Raw genomic sequence first — 20,057 nt, 5'->3', positions numbered from 1 at the left:
TATGTTTGTTTCTAAATAATGTATTTGAAATTTCATATAAAAATTAGAGATGTGCGCAGTTCCCTATGTTTTGGTTCTAAATCATCGTTGTGTTTTGGTTCAGATGCGGTTTTGGATTTCTTTAAAAATTTAAAACAACAGCTAAAATCATGTAACTTGGTCCTGTTTTTATTCCTTTACTATTAACCTCAATAACATTAATTTCCAGTCAATTTTGACCACCTCACAGCACCTAAAATCATGAGGCAAAAACTTAAATGCAGTGCAAAACACACAAGATCCGTTTTTTAAATCCGAGTTCTGAATTGCAAGAGTCTTGACTCTGTTCTTCTAAGTTTGGTTTTCTCAAAAACCGAACCGCTCATCTCTAATAAGAATGTTTTACACATAGGATGACATGTACAGTAAAAGGAGGTTAGTTGTGTAACTGTTCTAGAAGTTTCATTGTGGACAGCGTCAGCCATTGCCCTGTGTGTTGGACAGGTTACTGTTTCCCTTTTCAGGGGGACAGCTGGGGAGATCACTTTAATAGCTCGAGGTGCATCTATACTTATTTACATAAACCATCTGACAATGCCACTCAGTTTAATGAAACAAAGCTCATGAAACAAAAACTTTATTACATATTATAATGGTTTAGTATGTGATGTTTTATACATTGTTGTTTTCCAGTATTAATTTTCTGGAATTCAATTCAGGTTTTATAAGCAGAATATACATTTTTGGGAAAAATATACAGCCCAGAACTCCAGCACATGAGGACAATATGGCGAATATCTCCACAGCCACCGTGTCTTTCCCTTTGGTGCTCAGATAGGCCGGGATCATTGCAATCCAGACACTGCAGAACACCAGCATGCTGAAGGTGATGTACTTGGCCTCATTAAAACTGTCCGGTAATGTCCTCACCATGAAAGCCAGAACAAAGCTCACAGCCGCCAGGATCCCCATGTAGCCCAACACAGAGTAAAACCCAATCACTGTGCCTTCATTACACTGAATGATGATCATTCCCTGATAGGAGTGATGGTCATACTCCTGGTAGGGAGGAGAAACAGACAGCCAGATACCACAGATCAGAGCTTGGACAGAGGAGCACACAATAACCACATAATTAGACACTTTGAGTGTGACCCACTTCCTCCAGGGACTGCCGGGTTTGGTGGCTTTGAAAGCAATGCAGACAGTGACCGTCTTGGCCAGTACAGAAGAGACAGCTGTGGAGAAGAAGATCCCAAATGATGTCTGTCTCAGCCTGCAGGTTATATCCACCGGCCGACCGAGGAAGAAGAACACAGAGAGGAAGCTCAGCAAAATGGAGACCAGGAGAATGAAGCTTACAGCCCGATTATTGGCTTTCACAATGGGAGTGTCCCAGTAATAAATAAAGTTCCCTAATATAAATAATGTTATGGCAGAAAAAGATGAAGCTGTTACTGCAGAAATTAGCACCACAATGTCCTTCTCATATGACAGAAAGTCGTACGATTTTGGAATACAGCTCACTTTTCTCTCATCTGGCCATTCTTCATCAGGACATCTATGGCAGCTCTCACTGTCTGTAATTGAATATAAAATAAAACATATTATCTGTGTGCTCAGTATTTCTCTTCATAATAAAACAATTAAATACTGTAACATCAACATTCAGAATATTTTTTTCAAAATACAGCCTTCATCCATTTTCTAAGCAATGTGAATTTTAGCTGTAGAGCTGTACAATATATACACATTATATTTCATTGGGCGGATGTAGTCAGCATCCCGGCATGCGGGATGCCGATGGGCGAAATACTAGCACCAAAATCCTGACATCGTTGAGATCCCGGTACCAAGATCCCGACTACCGGCATCTGCCGGTAAGTATCATTTGTTAGGGGGAGGATTAGGGTGCTAGGTTAGGGTTAGGATGTGGGGAAAGGGAGGTAAGGTTTAGGCATCGGGGAGAGAGTGTTAGAGTTAGGGTGCGGGGAGGGGGAGGCTAGGTTTAGGCACTAGGGTCGAAGGATAGGGTTAGGGGTTAGGGTTAGTCTTACTTTCTTTCCTTATGGGTGTTGGGATTCTGACTGTCAGGATTCCGTTCTCATTTTTGGCATAACCACAATATGGCATCTAGCGCACCAGGCACCAGGACTGCACAGACACCAGGCACCAGGACTGCACATGCTCCAGGCACCAGGACTGCACAGGCACCAGGACTGCACATGCACCAGGCATCAGTACTGCCCATGCACCAGGCATCAGGACTGCAAATGCACCAGGCATCAGGACTGCCCATGCACCAGGCATCAGCACTGCACATGTACCAGGCATCAGGACTGCCCATGCACCAGGCATCAGGACTGCCCATGCACCAGGCATCAGGACTGCACATGCACCAGGCATCAGGACTGCATATGCACCAGGCATCAGGACTGCACATGCACCAGGCACCAGGACTGCACATGCACCATGACAGCACATGTCCCAGAACTGCACATGCACCAGGCACCAAGACTGCACATGTCCCAGAACTGCACATGCACCTGGCATCAGGACTGCACATGCACCAGGCATCAGGACTGCACATGCACCAGGCATCAGGACTGCACATGCACCAGGATTGATCACCGATGGTGGTCGCAATAAGAGTCTAGATGCAGAGTGACAGTCAGTGAGCGTTTATGGGAGGTAATGGGGGTGAATAAACAAATGCAGGCATCTCCTTAGTGTTTTGTGAGTGTGTCTTTGCCTGCAGCTGCATCTGTGTATGCAGCTGCATGGGTTCCAGCGGCTTACTTCCGACAGGCATTCAGAGCAGCCATAGGCTTGCTCAGATGTTCTATGGTGGGATCGATGTGTGACTTATGGTGCACCTTTGTACGCAAGCGACCGATCGGAGACGCTGTAGGTAGGCATCTTTCCACAAGTCCTAGTGGCTGCGGCCTTGCCATATTGCCACTGTACCACTATGTACTGATACACACTGGTGACGGGACTAGTGTCCACCTCTGAATCATTCCCTCAGTTACTCTCATACGATGATTATTCCTGTGTGTGACACATCCCTACCTGTAACATTGGACATCTCCCCCTCAGAACACGGGACACAGTCATAGCAGCAGACATGGAATCCTCCATTAGAAGCTTTTCTGTAGCCAGGAGAACATCTGTCATTGCACCGAGATCTGGGGATCTTATACAGGGAGGCAAATATGAATAAAGTTTTTTATTTTTTAATATTGTTTATGTAATTGTCACAAGTTTTTCTTTTTTTTATGGTTATGCTGCATAGCAATATGATCAATCTATTAGCACATTACAAAGAGCGACATGAATGTGGCGCAGGAGACGTACAGTAGAATTCATGGCAATCAAAGTTAAAAGTGAACATGGGAGAGCGGGAATGATATCAAATTGATCAACAAAGAAGAACTTAAATGGATGATGACACTAAAGACCTTAACACCAAAGGGGCTAATCATAGGAAATGAGATCAATAGATTATCGGCAAATAGACACAGGTTCTAGGCCATAATGACTGGAGGAACATATTAGTAATAACATTGTGTTAATATATAATATTACGTATAACAATCCGCCTGCCTCTCTATCCACCACCCAGTCACCATCCAGCAACGTCCATCACTTCCCCACCACATTTCTGATACTGTCCATCTCTATTTCAGCAGCACCTATGTGCGTACACTATGGAGCTCATTCAGACCCGCTCGCAAGATGCGATTGTTCTCTGGCAAAAAGGGGCCGGATATTTTAATGAAGTGCTCGCACTGCATCGCGTAGGGACGCCCAGTATGTTTTAGCAAGCTACGGCACAGTACACCCCATGCCTCTCGCAGCAGACGTCTTCTCTGGGAAATGATGGATTCATCGGGACCATTGAGAGCCATTGGAGCTGCTCGCAGCCCTTGGGGTTGCCTTAGCCTGCCACAAGCACAATCAGTGCTGGCTGAAATACATGCAGGCGACGTGTACTATGACGCTACTTTGTTAACGATCGTGCCCTAGCGAGCGGGTCTGAATGAGGTCCTTTGTGTAACGTTTGCACTGTACAGGTCTTCAGAAATTTAAGCAAATGTGCCGTTGCAAAAATTCACTCAACTACACTATAGTATGTGAATATCGGCACTGTATGCGGATTGTGTGCAGATCTGAATCAGGCCCAACAGGGAAATAACTACGATGGTGTGGTAAGTGCTGCACCAAAGAGTGCAGTGGCCTCTGTGGCTGATCCGGCTGCCGCAATCTCCATCTGCCGGGTGCCCGCAGCTTTTCTGCAAACTTCAGAGCTCACTCCGGAACTCTGGGCCTGATTCAGACCAAGTCGCAAGCGCTGAGCGCTCGCAACTGGGTTGATGGTGGCCTAGAGCGCATGCGCATGACTGAGCCAGCTCCGTCGTGCGCATTCGCAAGACCCGGATAGCGACAGGCAATCCGCCACTCCAGGTCTCGCACCAAAGGGGGCATGCTGTCGATGTTGAGTGACAGCATGCCCCCTTTGGTGGGCGGGCCGGGGAGGTGGGGTGGCTGCCCAAACAGAGGCGGGGGGGCGGCCCCACTGACATCACAAGTGATGTCAGTGGGAGAGCTTTTGGCTCTGTTTGATGCCCAATGGCCGTGATGGTCTTGACCATCGCAACCATCATCCTGGCCGCTCGCATTAGCTGTGGAGGAGGGGGAGGGGGTGGTGACATTAAAAATCATTTATCAACTTAAAGAACAATAAAGAAAATCACTATGCCACACAGTAATGCCCCATACCAAGCAACTATTACCTAAGCCTAATCTAGTCCTGCTGCTAGATTAGGCTTAGGTAATAGTTGCTTGGTATGGGGCATTACTGTGTGGCATAATGTGTAAGGTGCATTACTGTGTGACATAATGTGTAAGGTGCATTACTATGTGGTATAACGTGTAAGGGGCATTACTGTGTGCATAATGTATAAGGGGCATTACTGTGTGGCATAATGTGTAAGGGGCACATTTGTCCTTTGTGATAGGTAGATGCTAGAGGGGCTATCGGGTTATTACCCAGAAGTCCCTCTGTGTATGCGAAGAACAGTGAGTGCCATTGTGGGGGACTCTGGGAGGGATCTGATTGGTTCCCTCTCACAAGAAACCCAATAAGAAGCCCATAGGCTTCTATCGGGTAATGCTATCTAAAGATGGTGTTACACACTGGATCAAAACTCCAGAATGTATTGCATTCCGGAGCTAGGTACATATGGAAATGAGGCAGAAATTCTGAAAACATCATCAGTTTCTGAGTTTTGGTCATATTTTCATGCTAAGTACATCCGGCCCCATTTCTTTTGGCAATTTTGTCAAAAGATAGTTTAAAAAGAAAAATAAATCAGCTAGAAAACCTCTTAGCATAACATCCTGCATGAAGAGATGGTTCCCTTGACCAATAAGATATAAACTAATGTGGGCCTATGAGAAGTCAGGCACAGACAGCAGGCTCAGTGTTGGGCTGAGGCCTGAAGAGCCCTCCAGGGAAATGCAATTAAGGGGCCCACTGAATGGGTGTGACCAGCCATTGAATAGGTGTGGTCATCAACTGGAGAGATGTGGAAAAAGAGCTTTAGAAAATGAAATATTGTGCCAAGATACATGTCAGCAGTCAACTGACCACACTCATAAAGAACCGTGTGCTTACTCCTATTGCAGTGAGAGAGATGTCAGCTGCATATAGGATATCAAATTGGGATGCCAACTTATAGGAGCAGCACGCAGGGTCCAGCACCATCAGAGATGGTTAGTAAAACCTTGTCTCCAGCAGTCTGTGATGAGAAAATAATTAGCTTACTATATCATGTCCGACATCAGAAAACACATGATTAGCTGTTGTGCAAGAAATTTACTTTAATAAGGTGTTTTTTTCTGGTACTACAACAAAAACTTGTAAACTCATTATTAAACTGAAAGATACTTTCAATTATAATATCTGACCATTTTGTTAGGTTAGAATTTAGCTAGAGCCACCAAGAACTTCCAAAAACATTCTCATGTGTTAGAGGTCAGCAAAAAAAAACCTCACCTTTTGCTATTTTATTTTCCATTCACTTTCTGGACAGCAATCTGACATCAATGCTGACTTACATTTAAGGTTAGTCTTAAAATAATCAACTTTCATAGGTAATCATAGTTGTTAGACCTGTATGTTACAATAACAGTTATTTAATTGGAACACAAGGTACTGCAACAATTAGCATGACTATGTGTACCACTACCAGACATAATGATGCAGAATGCTGTCCCCTGGCAAATTATATTTATGCATGTTTTTTTTTCCATGTGACTAAGATGCTACATTTCCAGTAGGCATGCAAGGTATTTTGATGCCAGGAGATACAGGCAGACCACCCCCTCCAGTCATGCCCTGTATAACTCATGACAGCAGGTGATGGGGCTTCATATATTATCCTGTGATGGACAAGAACAGGACTATTGATGCCAGTTAATACAAGCAGACCACCCCGTCCAGTCATGCCCTGTATAACAAATGACAGCAGGTGGTGGGGCTTCATGTATTACCCTGTGTGATGGACGAGTACAGGACTTATGATACCATGCAATACAGACAGACCACCCTCTCCAGTTATGTTATGTATAACTCATGACAGCAGGTGATGAGGCTTCATGTATTACCCTGTGTGATGGACAAGAACAGGACTATTGATGCCAGGAAATACAGGCAGACCACCCTCTCCAGTCATGCCCTGTATAACCCATGACAGAAGGTGGTGGGGCTTCATGTATTATCCTGTGTGATGGACAAGAGCAGTACTATTGATACCAGGCAATATAGGCAGACCACCCCCCATACATGTCCTGTATAACTCATGATAGCAAGTGGTGGGGTTTCATGTATTATCCATTGTATCGGACAAGCAGAAACCTGGGACATTGGGAAGATATATGATTAAAAGGATTATGGATTTACAGATCTGAGAATAAAATTTTAAAAAAAAAGATAGGAAAGTGCTAATATTAAAAATTATGATATTGAATTGCGCTCCACTGGTCAGAAGTGGTAATACAATCCCTCAATACAATTTATAATTGTAATAGTTAAATTAGAAATATGCTGAGAGTATGGTCCCATTTAATAGGAAACCTCCAATTATTAAAGTCTGGTGTATCCGAAATGCGGTATTATAACCAACTAGCTGAAGTACCCACATTGCCCATGTTTAAATCTTCAAGTTATTAAGTTTTATTATGTGATGTTGTCCAAATCAATCCAGTGGAAGGTCCAGTAAAGGCTCCCTGGGTCAAAGTTCTACCTAATGCACTCTGCCATGAGGTCAGGACAGGACCCCAACCACTCCATTATGCATTTCAGACCAATTGCCACCCCTCTGTGAAGTTTTCATTCAAATCCATCCAGTGGAAGGCACAGAACAGGCCAAGTATGTCTTTTGGTCTCCAAAGTTACCACTCTGTGAAGTTTTTGTCCAAATCCATTCATTGGAAGGCCCAGAACAGGTTCCCTGGGTCAAAGTTCCACCCAGCGTACAATATTTGGAGGTCTGACTGTGACCTTAACCCCCGTAGAACCTGGCCAGGATCCAACTGGACCACCTGCCATTGGTTTAATCCCAATCGGTGCAGGAGTGTCTGAATGTATAACCAATGAATTATATACAGTATATAAGTTTTGTTGTTCTGTTGCATTGTCGTATTGTGGTCTAATTGCTTACTTTTTTGATACTAAATAACTATGTAATATTTTCACCTTTGCCTTGAGAGCTGTGGAAGAGAATCACCAACAAACACACAAACTTCTTATATATATATTAGATAGATGAATATGTACTGAGATTTAAAGTCCAGGCATGTGGCAAGCAAAAGGTGTCTTATGTGAAATCAGCTGTATACTGTAGATGGCACACTGTGCAGCAATGGTTGAAGGTGGCAATGATGCCACTTTATGAACTGGTGCTATAATGAAGGCACTTCTTTCGATCTAATCCAATCACTTTGTCTTGACAAAACAATTATCTGTGAAACATACGTCAGCTTTGCACCGGTCATACACATGATAATCTGTTATGAAAATTTCACCTAGATCAGCGGTGGCCAGAAAGTGATTTACCCTGTGAGGGTGCTGCATATATGTTTACACCCTGAGTGCACTCATCATAGCCTGTATGTGGTATATATATATATATATATATATACACAGAATACTGGTTCATTAGTGACAACCTAGTGTCATTCTGTCACTTGTAAATGAGCTATTTAGGCAACTATAACATAACAGATAAACAATATCAGATAATCTCCAAGAAGTACTTCGGTATATATTTTTACTTAGGACCACAGATTTTTGAGCATATGTTCCATACAATATAAATTGAGTCTTTTGACTTAGTAGTTAGACCTGGTTCAGGAAATAAAGTGCAGTACATTCTAGCTTTTCTAATAGAACACACAAGAAATAATTTCTAATACATTCTAATAATTTCTAATAAATTCAAAATATCATAGCACTGTTAACCCTACTGTAATAGTTATGGGGATGTCCTTTACATATAATACAGTTTATACTAGTAGAGATTTGTACCAAGATATTTTCAACATTGTTACTGGTATATTGCAATTTATTATGTAACAGTTGCTAGGTAATGTTGGAACTATGATACATAGCATCTGTAAATAGTAATGGAGATGGCCTTTTATTTGTGTTCTAACACATTACGCTACAATTTACATGAATATTTTTATCTTCTTATTCTCAATCTCCAAGGATAAATCTAAAAAATCTATGTGTATGGAATTATATGTGAAGGTGAAAATTTAATTATGTGAATTGGTGTTTAAACTGTCAAACTATGGGTACGGCCATGGGGACCAGGTTTGCGCCCAGCTACGCCATTCTCTACATAGGTCACTTTGAAGAGATTCATGTGCGGGGAGGTGGCTGGGACACGAACCTGGTCCTCTATGGCCAATATATTGACAATTTATTTTTTCCATGGAAGACCAATATCCCTAAAGGGCAGTTGATGCATCTTTGCTGCAATTGCAGCAGCATTGATGTTTTCAGGAGTCAAGCAGGAAAAATGATTGATGCTTTCTCAGAACTTGGCTAGCCAGATTGTCTTTTTAATACGATACATATAGAGAAGTGCTTAATATGGATAGATGTACCCTTTTAGATAAACAGGGATCTGGTAAAGTAAGATGTCCTCAAAAAACAGACAGCTTTTGTATGTAAATACAATAATAGCTTTAGGGAGATCAAGAGTATCATATTGCATAATTATTGTTTATTACAACAAGATAATGAATTAAAAGATATCCTTCCTACCAATCCAGAAATTATTTTTTGAAAAAATAAAACCTTGAAAACCATATTAGCTCCTAGCCATTTAAGATCGTCTAGAGGGGAAAATAAAACAGGGTCAAATTGGATAACAGCTAAACCAATAGGTTTTTTCAGATGTGGTAAAACACACTGCACAATGTGCACTCATATTCCAAGATGCACTAAAGAAAACTCTTTACCTATAAGTAAATATATATATAAGATCACATCATTTATCAACTGTGATTCCAAATTTATTATCTATGTATTATCCTATACATGTGGCCTTTATGATATAAGCAGCACTACGAGGTCTCTCAGGGTTAATTTTATGGAACACCATAGGAATATTGTTAACAAGAATGTATTACATAGTGTTTCATGCCATTTTGTGGACAAACATGGTGGAGATCCCACACAGTTGTCCATTATAGGATTAGAATATATACCATTCTCTGACCGAGGAGGTGATAGATTCACTAGATTGTGCCGTAGAGAGATCTTAAAATACAATTCTCTCTTCCCTGATAGCCTCAATGAGGCAATTTAATTGAATGTAGTGACGTGATGGAACCAACATCATATCTGTCATTGGCTATACCATTATCTCGGACTACTCTTACCTCTGATGTTTAGATTTCCTTTTTTTTATTATTTATCATTTATTTATACATTTAGAATTGGAGGATTGTAGAGTATTTTTTATCTAGCACTCATATATAAATCTCATCTAGATCCATGGGTATTATTGACCTATGGACCACCATCACTGTTATCACCAATACTTATAGATATACCTCTTGATATTTATATTATTAGCATTGAGCGGTGGCTGCCCTTGTTTGTAGATTCTGGTTTCCTATACATATTCTGTTTATTTTATAGGCACACTTGGTTTTTGAATATTCAGATTTTGAGTCATTAGATTAGGTATTCTGGGATTTGCAGTTTTTAGATCGTGGACACAGAATGTCCTTATTAACCAATCACTATTTTCATCCATGATCACGTGATTGGATTTCTGAAATATAGAGTTATAAGGATGATGGGAGCTGTGGTTCTTGATATGTGTAATGAGACATAGTGTCGAAAATCCCATTACAGTGGCTATAGAATCACTGTGAATACTAGATAACATTAATGTTGATTATCATGTGATCGGACATCCACAACATGAAGTCACTTTAGGACTCATGTGAAATGTACTTCCAAGGGCTCATGACGGGACCATGTGTTGGTTGCTTTCTCTTTATTATTTATTAATATTGTAACATATAATATCATAAACAGTATGTTTCTTTTAGTATGGTATGCCATGAGATTTCATCAATGCCATTATCACTGATATGAGGTTGCTCTTTATTTCATTCTTAGGTTTTGGGTTCTTTTTTATAATTTATTCTAAAGTATAGGCATACTTCGATCTCAGAAGTTCCGATCACATAGTGCTGGATTGGGAACTCTGGGTAATGTAGTCTTCATTACATTAACATAGAACATCTCTATGAATTATTCAGTATCTGACTTCACAATCACGTGATCGGATCTCGACAACAAGTGTTATAATAATGTATGAGATATGCAGCCCTTAGTATTCATGATGAGACATATTGTCAAGGATCTCATCAGAGTGACCATGGAGTTACTATGACAACTAGATGTTATTAACACTAACTATCACATGATCGGAGATCTGGAACATAAAGCCATCTGAGAGCTCATGGGATATGTAGTTTTCTAAGTCCACATTTGGACTGTGTGCTGGACGATTTTTATGAATACTATGACACAGAATATATTCCATCATTACCTAGCAACTGTTACATAATAAATTGCAACATACCAGTCTAGATTATTAACAAGATGTTTCTCTTTGTGATTAAATGTTGCTTGACTTTTTTAAGGGATCATTTTCCCTCACTCTGGTATTTGTTATTTTTATCTGGTCTGACTTCCGTGTCATGTTACCTAGGTCACGTGACACATATATCTGAAAATGAATGGGGAATAAGGTAATGTACCCGTGATTTTGGGTTTATTTAATATGTGACATGCAGGATTGCAGATTGTATACTTACAGATTTTATTACTTTAATGGACAGTTGTTCATTTTTAAGTATATATTCATTGTATTGATTTAATTGATCAATTGAGCCACACATGTGCCACGCATATTTTTAATTGCAAACTATATATATATATATATATATATATATATATATATATGTCTATTTGGATCAGTCTGTGATATGCTCCTGAGGAAGCTGGATGGATCTCTACCAGTGAAACATGTTGAGCTATATATATTCCATTTACAGACACCCCTACCTGTCATTGGCGATTATCTACCTTGGACTTTCAAACACCTGCTGACTTTGGCGATTTATTACAGTTCCAGAGGAGGTTGACACCCCCATCTACATTTATACAGGACATTGCATATGCCCAGGGACTGTGGCATAATCCTCATCTATTATTCTCCAGTAATCCATTCGCCTAAAGGGAAATTTCAGTCCTAATTGACTATTTTCAGCCTACTTGACTGTGCAATATTTGGGAGGAGGTTCCATAAGGATTAAATAGACATGATTTTTTGGCACTAATATGTGGGTTTATCCATTTTAATTTTATTTTTCATTTATGTACATTTATTCTCATGTGTTTTTCTTTTTAATTATTGTAATAAATTTGTGATTTTTACGATATAACTGTCCATTGGTAATTTTACTATAGCACTGGTTTTTCCATTTTTTGTATTCACTTATTGAAGGGGCTGACACTCAGCAATTAGGTTTCTTTTGTTGGTAAAAGCAAGTATAATGATGTCTACCTGTTGCGAGAAGACAGTGGGAGTATTTTGAAATGAAATAAACTGATAAAACAATGTCCCAGATGATTTTCCTAAAAAATAACATTTAAGATATCTGTATTGAATATATTAGGTCAACTTCTCACATAGAAAGATGACAAGAAACAAATAAATACACATATTCTTTGGTATAAAGAATTCTATAAGAGAAAATGTGAAATACTTGATAACCCCCTCTTTACTGTAAACAAATGCCATACAATATAGTCAGACATAACAAGATTATAAACCTGTATTTCACTCCGGCTGATCTGCTCACAGTAAGATCTACCATGACGTGTCAAAAAAAAATCAATAATGCTCAAGAAACTCAAGATGTTGTAACACAGAAATGAGACACCTATACTGTAGAAAAAATTAACACCTCCTCAGGATTGGACACTGAGTGCACGGGCATGGAACCCAACTTGAGGAAGTAAAAAATAACTAGAAAAAAAAATATTCAGACAAAATCTATTGGCTATGGAAATGTTAAAACCAAGAGAAGTAAAAGTCACCCCTAAACTTAGATTATTTGATAAAAGAGTCCTGCTATCAGTAAGATCAAAAGGGCAAAGGCAGAAAAGCCCGGTGCCACAGTTTCAGGCCATGGTTATAGAGACCTCATCATAAGGAACATTGAAACCTAGGTCTGTACAGATGTTTTCTGTGTGCTCTATCAACGTCTCGGAAAGAGCAGTAGTGAGGGATGTAAATAGTGTAAATAATAATAATAATAATACCTAAAAGACAACAGTGTTCTGTCAGATTTGGCAGATGTTCCTCTGGCTTTTCCAAACCAAGACTTGAGAATTGTCTTCTGTCTATGCAGTTGTGACTCTAACCGAAGTGCTAAAGATTTGTGAAGAAGGCAGTACTAGTTACACTAACCAGAGTTTTCTCTAAAAAAAGAGTTAGCATTTAAACAAATTCCACATATGCCTTTGGTGTGATTCATATGCCTTTGGTGTGATTCATGACTTTGGATACATGTGGCAGTCCTGAAACTTTATCACTTCTACAGAGACATACATAGCCCATCACCAGTACATTTTACAACTATTTGAAGCCAATGCCATACCCCACCACCTTCTGTAATACGGATGAACTGTTAAGCACACACAAATGGTAAAGATGCAGTTTGACAAGGAAACAGGGCTGCCAATTAAACTGCTAATGAGGCACATGTTTGCCCCCCTGCAGGTACCCTGGATACTTATATACAAATTTGCCATGTACAGTAGGTAATGCAATGATCACATTTGTTAACCAGAAGTGGAATTCCCCAAGTTTCTCTGTACAGGCAGCTGCTAAGACTAGATCTTGTATAACCTGATTGTAGACTGACCCAGGCAGACCCATCTCATCTAAAATCTCCTACCTAACATTCTCATATGGACTGTTCTAGATGATAGAGGTATATATTATTCAACTACCTTAGGTTAGCAACCTGCAATAATGACTTATGTGCATTCAAGTGGTCTCCAAATGGGTTGAAGCATATACTTATCTAACTGTACTACAACAATGGCAGCCAAATGCATTTGTACTGAATTGGTCAGAGGCTTCGGTATTTCACTGGTTAACAAAAGTGACCCAGGGTCCTATTTCATGGGTACAGTTTGCATAAATCACAAATTATGCACTCCATATCACTCACAATCTATTGTGAAAGTTGAAAACTTTAATGGCACTATCAAGAACCTTTTTTACGAAGACCTATAACCTTTAGCTTTAACATGTACCAACTCTCTCACTATGGTTTTATACCACAATATAGTTACCCCTTGGAGACCCCTCTCTATTTTTCTCTTTGAAATACTGTGGGGTAGACACTCACAGGTTTTGAGCTCACCAGATTGTTCACAGGCCCCTGATACAGAAGTAACTGTTAAATATTTAATGTTTTTTTTCTCAACACCTCAGAGTAACCCATGTTAATATCAAAAACTCAATGCTATAAACTGCTGAATAACCTAGTTATAATATACAACCAAATTTATTTGTTATGTGCAAGAACTGTCTTTGCTCTAGTTCCCTGAAACACAGATGGGAAGGACCTTACCATGTGCTCCTGAAATCCCGTATAGCACTCAAGATGGAAGTAAAGCAATAATGGCTGCATTTGTCAAGGTGGCCATACACGGCATGATATATGTGCCGATCTGACGGATTGGCATGATATAGGTGCTATATCATGCCTTGTATGGGCACGATATCGTACCTGATATCGTGCTGCGTGCTCCCGCGGGGTCGTACATCGCATCCCCAGGTCTTCCTGCAAAACCATCTGACCTGGGATGCGATGTACGATCTCATTCAAATGGTGGAGGGGGGGCCCGGCATATCATGCGGTCAGCGGGGACCGCACGAATGCCGGCAGTGACAGCACGATCCATCTGCTGATGGATCGCAAGTCGCACTACATTGTGCATCACACCATGTATGGCCAGCTTCACACTGTAGAAAGGTTTCAGCTTCCTTCCAGGTACCAACAAAGTCATCCTAACCTGCACTGCTGTCTTGTCATGCAAAGCCTTTAGGAAATTAGGATATCCTTCAGCTCATAGATGTACAGTACTCCAGGGGTTTTTGGTCTAACACCATTTTCCCAGGTGCTGTATTACCTGAACTCTTTCTCAACAGACTGATAAACCATGGTGGAAATTAACTAATTTCTGGCATTAAAACAAAAGTTTCCAAGAGCTAATCCCGTCTTTGCTATATTTTGCTCCACTTTGGGTTTGGTGTTGGCTAGATGCTTACGCATACTTCTGAGTCAGTCTATCTACCATATCTATGATACATTACCTTCTGTCTTCCTTTCTTTTCCTAGAACTTCAGTCTCAACATCTCCAGCACTCCTTCCTTCCTTCCATGGTTTATTTTTCCTCAAACCCCCAACACTTTATTCCAACTATCTCCAAGCTTCCAAATGATTCAAATTTCCTTCTCTAAACATGACTGTCAGCTACAGCAGCGCCCAGTTACATTGCTGCTGATTGCGCTATAAATGTGCGCATGCATTGCACCATGTGATTACCCGTGCCTGCATATGCTATGGTGTGCTATGGTGTGCACTGCGATCACCCCACAAAATCCTATGGAGGCGCAGGTGCAAATGCAGTGCGCATAACTGCTTGTGGGTGCACGACTCGCTCCACGTGTGGTGTGATTTGCTGCGCAAGCGTCAAAGGTATAACTGGGCATATATGTAGTTCACTCAGCCAAGAAAGGTTAAAAACACCTTTAGATATGAAATATGCCTCCATTAATCCCATAGTAGTGGTTTGTCATATTGTCCTAGAATACATACAGTGTACCTACCTGGCATATAACCATCCATGGTCCTCACTTGTCCTTATGTCATGCCACAAAACACTCTCTCTGATGTTGCATTCCTCATGCTCCCTACACCATTAATGGTACACTCATAGCTGTCTGTGGTCATCCTCCACATTTTTATTATACATCTCATCCAGTTATTCCATTGATGCAAGGTTGCCAAGTGCATGTCTAGGTTCCCTGCCCAGGAACCATTTGCTAAACAGGTTAAAACAAAACTGACTGTGCTCCAGACACCACCACATACCACCCTAAGCCCAGCTTTATTACACTGCTCCAAATATACGTGACAAAAATGCAGCATTTGGTTTAAAGAAAACATGCCCAAAAAAATCAATCCCAAATAAGTTGGATTCTGTAACCTGGAGAAAGATGATTATATTTGCAGAATGTCTGGAGCCACACACATTAGTTGCACACAATGGAAATGAAACACATCGCAAAATAAAATGACTGCATTTATGGGAACAGAATGTTCTAGATGATAATGTTAACTTGACTATACATAATGATACTGGAAAAGAAAAAAAATCTATACTGTATATACATATGTGTAAACATATAATTCACATATAAAGCAGGTCTGGTCGGTGTACACAGCGGCTCATGCAGACAGGACGTTGAACTCCGCTCCACGCTATCTGTGTTCCGAGCCTTGGTCCCTGATTTCTGTTGATAAATACCAAAGCACCTGATAGTATGCCTGATAACTTATATGTGGTAAAATCTACTGGGCCTGATGCTGAGATGAACGCAGCTCCGCTCTTTTTTGTAAAAATTAATAAAGAAAAATTGCCAGCCCTTCAAAGTCAATACCTATAATGAATGAATAAAATAAAACACCACAGCATATAACCACCTGCCGCAAACTGCTACAAATCTGCAGAATGACTGGAGAAAAGGATCAGACAGTCAGCGCTGGTGGTGATCTGCTGTGGTAAATATGGTAAATATGAGAGACGCCGGGAGTGAGACATTTAATACTAATCATTTATTACCAACACAAAATGCTCTCACTATAAATAGCTTACTAAAATGTCGTTAAAAAAAACAATGTGGCCACATTCACCAATCAATGACAAGCAAAGGATACACATGTAGCAATGACTGTTACAGCTGAAATATGTATTTGCAGACATAAAATGCACATAATAAAAGTGAATATAGTGAATAAAAGTGAATATAGTGCTGTGCTGGTGATAGAGTGTCAGCAGCTAAGGACGATCATACTTACAGACTTTCTGACAGCCCCATCTGGGAGGAGACAGCCAGGTTGGTGCAGCAGGGGGGCAGCTTAAGTGGGTGATGTGGGGGAGTGCCAGCATGACCATGGCCCTGCCCCCCACTTTACAATGCCAATATTATTGGTAATGTAAAGCAGGGGGTGGAGCTATGATGATGAGACTCAGAGCAAATTGCATCATCCCCCACCCCAGTCCACCCACTATCGCTCACTATGTGGGTGCTACCAGGTGCGGGCGCATATCTGCCTGGAGCTGGGGACATGTCACTATATTTTAATTGGATATATCATTATCCCCTCAATGTGCAACACTTTATAAATACAATGTAATAAAATGTAATTATAATATGAATAATAATAATATGTATAATTGTATAGTACTCTGCCTACCGTTGTGTGTTATCACTACAAAATGTGTCATTGTCAACTTGCCATGAAGGTGGCATTTTGTGTCTGTCCCAACAGAAGAGACTTCACCGAGAGGGGTTTCCAGCAGTTGTCTCCTGTCAGTCTCAGCTACAGTATTAAGCTATTCCATGTCAATTCAAAATAATTTAGCACATGGAAGTCAATAATTTAATTTATTGATGGAACTACAGTAATTATTTTAACTGATGCCTGGTATCAGAAAACAACTGAGCTCCGATATGATATATTGGGATATTTCTCACCGAGCCTTTTTTCCACGTGATATCTCCTGGTTCGATATGATAATCCTGGTCATCTTCTAGCGATTCTTCAAAGGTGGTCAAGTGTTTTACATCAAACTGATACTTAGTGTCATTTTTGTATATGACCATGTTTGCCATAGACCACTTAGAGGGCAGATCTCCTCTCTCATTAAAGATCATCTCTTCCCCAGCGGGATCGGTGTAATGAAGGTTTTTCATAGATCGCCGCTTTCATAGGGGAAAAAAATGCACATTACAATAATAACACAAACATTGTGAATGATTTAACTGGGCATATACACCTGCTTACAGCACAAAGGGAGACAAATATTTTATAAGCACTGATAATATTTTAGCTTACGTAATTGATGACCGAACTTAAAATTCAAGATTTCTGATCCAGGTACTGAAGTCCTGATTTTTCTGAACAGTCCTGATGTGAAGAACAGCAGCTTCCTCCATGTATATTCTGTCATCCTACATAATTGACCTCACAGAGGGAACATATTGTAATGCACATTATTTTTCACACATAACTCTTTAGAGGGAAAGGTGTGCTGGCAATATTTCCAATAGCTCCAGCTAAAGACAAAGCCAAGCTAGATGCTACAACTACTGTAAGTCTACTCCATATGCATATTATTAGATGAGAAAGGGGCAGTAGGAGGACTCTATGTAGCGATTGTCGCTTTGTAGGGTGGCTTTATTGGGTGGTTGTCTGTATTGTTCTCCATGGGATCTATTCAAATTTTAGATGGTCAAAACTTAGACAATACTAATGTCTACACCAAAATGTCGACTGACAAAATGTTAACATGATCAAAATGTTGACAACCAAAAGGTCGATTGGGTTATAAAGTTGGCAGTTAAAATGTAGACACAGTCAAAATGTCAACATTAAAAATGTTGATTACCAAAATGGTCAAAATGAATTAAAAAAAAAACACGTGTCCCACCCAAAATCAATAACAAGCCCTGGACCTCTCAGCCTGGGCTGGTATTGTCAAATCAGGGGCAAAAGGCATGGGCCTGCCCTATTTTCCAATAACCAGCACCAGGCTGAATTACCAGGAGAGGTAATGCTATATAAGGGAGATACACAGAGTTGGGTCCTAATGGCAATCAGCCACAAACTTGTCAGCCCAGGTCCGTAATCCCTCAGTAAGTCAGGTTTCCCCAAAAAATTGAGTACCCCTTTGCAAGGGACAACCAGCCCTGGGGTTTGTATGCGGGGGTAAATATTGAGTAAATAATATTTTTTATAGGTAGACTACAGGTCTCAGCAAGCCTCCCCTGACATTATGACACTTATGGAACAACAAGTGCCAGCATGCCTGGACATCAAAGGCCCAATGGAACCTGTAGTACACCTGTAAAGGAAATAGTTCTCCTTTGTTTCCACTTTAATACTCACAAAATGCAGGGAACACATCTTCTTCTCCATGTACCATCCAAAGATCTTGGAGAAATAACAAACTGACACTTTATTTTAATAGTTTCTTTACAGGTGAACTACAGGTGTCAGGAGCCCTTAATGTCCGGGCATGCTGGCACTTGCTGTTTTAAAAGTACCATAATGCCAGGACAAGATTGCTGGGATCTGTAGCACCACTGTATAGCATGGGGTTCCCACTATTTTTCGATAAACAGCACTGGGCTGAACAAGATGGGGGATCTTGTTCAGCCCAGTGCTGTTTATCGGAAAATAGTGGGAACCCCATGCCATTTGTTCTGCAATTTTCTGTATCAACCCAGATTGAGAGGTCCATGGCTGTCAATGGATTTGGAGGGGACACTTCACACATTTTTTTTAAATGTAACTATTTTGCTGCTCCTGGCAACCCCCAGCCAGCAGCTTTTTAGCAACATCTGAGTCACTGGCCTCCTTTTACCAGAGCATTATTTTATTATGACTGTCTACATTTCTGTTAGGGGTGGAGGAAAAACAAAGCCAAGAAAACAACAGTAGATGAACAAAAAGAAAACAAAGAAAAAGAGTAACTTCAACTTAAGCAACAAAATCTTAACCAAAGACCAAACACACATATTAAATAAAGGCTTAAAGTTTGCCTCACACTCAAAAATAAACACATTTTTACACACAAATTTGAACACAAAAAAAATAATCAGAAAACTCTGTATCAAGAAACATTTTATAAAGGATCCAGTCACCAGGAACAATGCATATATTGCTACAGAATATAAACATTCAGCATTCAAACCAAACTCTACCATCTACCCATCACACATACTGTAAAAGGACCACACATAAAAACTTTCCAGAGCCTCATAGAAGACACTTCCCAGAGAAAACAAAAACAAAATATAGCTTAACCACAGACTTAACCATAGGGGAAAAGAAAGCCCTGAAAGAACTTAAGAAGGACAAATCTATCATCCTAAAATCAGCAGACAAGAGAGGAGGTCTTTTAATAATGACCAAGGATGACTATGAACAAGAAGTTGAAAGATTGTTATAAGATCAAGGGATCTATTTATTAACATTATTTTTACTAAAATAAATTGATAAAGACTGTTTGTGTTGTCACACCCTTTTCACATTATTTTAGTATCACCTGTAGTTATTACAGGGCAATTGGAGTAGAATTCATAAAATTCTACTCCAACCCCTAA

The 20,057-nt window shown here is 40.2% G+C and overlaps 1 protein-coding gene across 1 annotated transcript in view; it reads right to left on the bottom strand.

The window, feature by feature from the left end:
- Nucleotides 1–651: 651 nt before the first annotated feature.
- Nucleotides 652–20,057, bottom strand: part of LOC148477427 (vomeronasal type-2 receptor 26-like) — a 44,364-nt gene continuing 24,958 nt past the window's right edge. Inside the window, exons 4-6 of the mRNA XM_088456769.1 lie at nucleotides 17,424–17,651; nucleotides 3,052–3,175; nucleotides 652–1,559 (exon numbers count right to left, since the gene is read on the bottom strand). Coding sequence (XP_088312895.1) covers nucleotides 652–1,559; nucleotides 3,052–3,175; nucleotides 17,424–17,651 — 1,260 coding nt within the window. The remainder of the gene's footprint in view (nucleotides 1,560–3,051; nucleotides 3,176–17,423; nucleotides 17,652–20,057) is intronic.

The sequence above is a fragment of the Taudactylus pleione genome, unplaced genomic scaffold, assembly GCF_031769625.1.
Source record: "Taudactylus pleione unplaced genomic scaffold, aTauple2 ptg000715l, whole genome shotgun sequence".
Lineage (NCBI taxonomy): Eukaryota > Metazoa > Chordata > Amphibia > Anura > Myobatrachidae > Taudactylus > Taudactylus pleione.
This window is presented reverse-complemented; position numbering and strand designations above follow the sequence as displayed.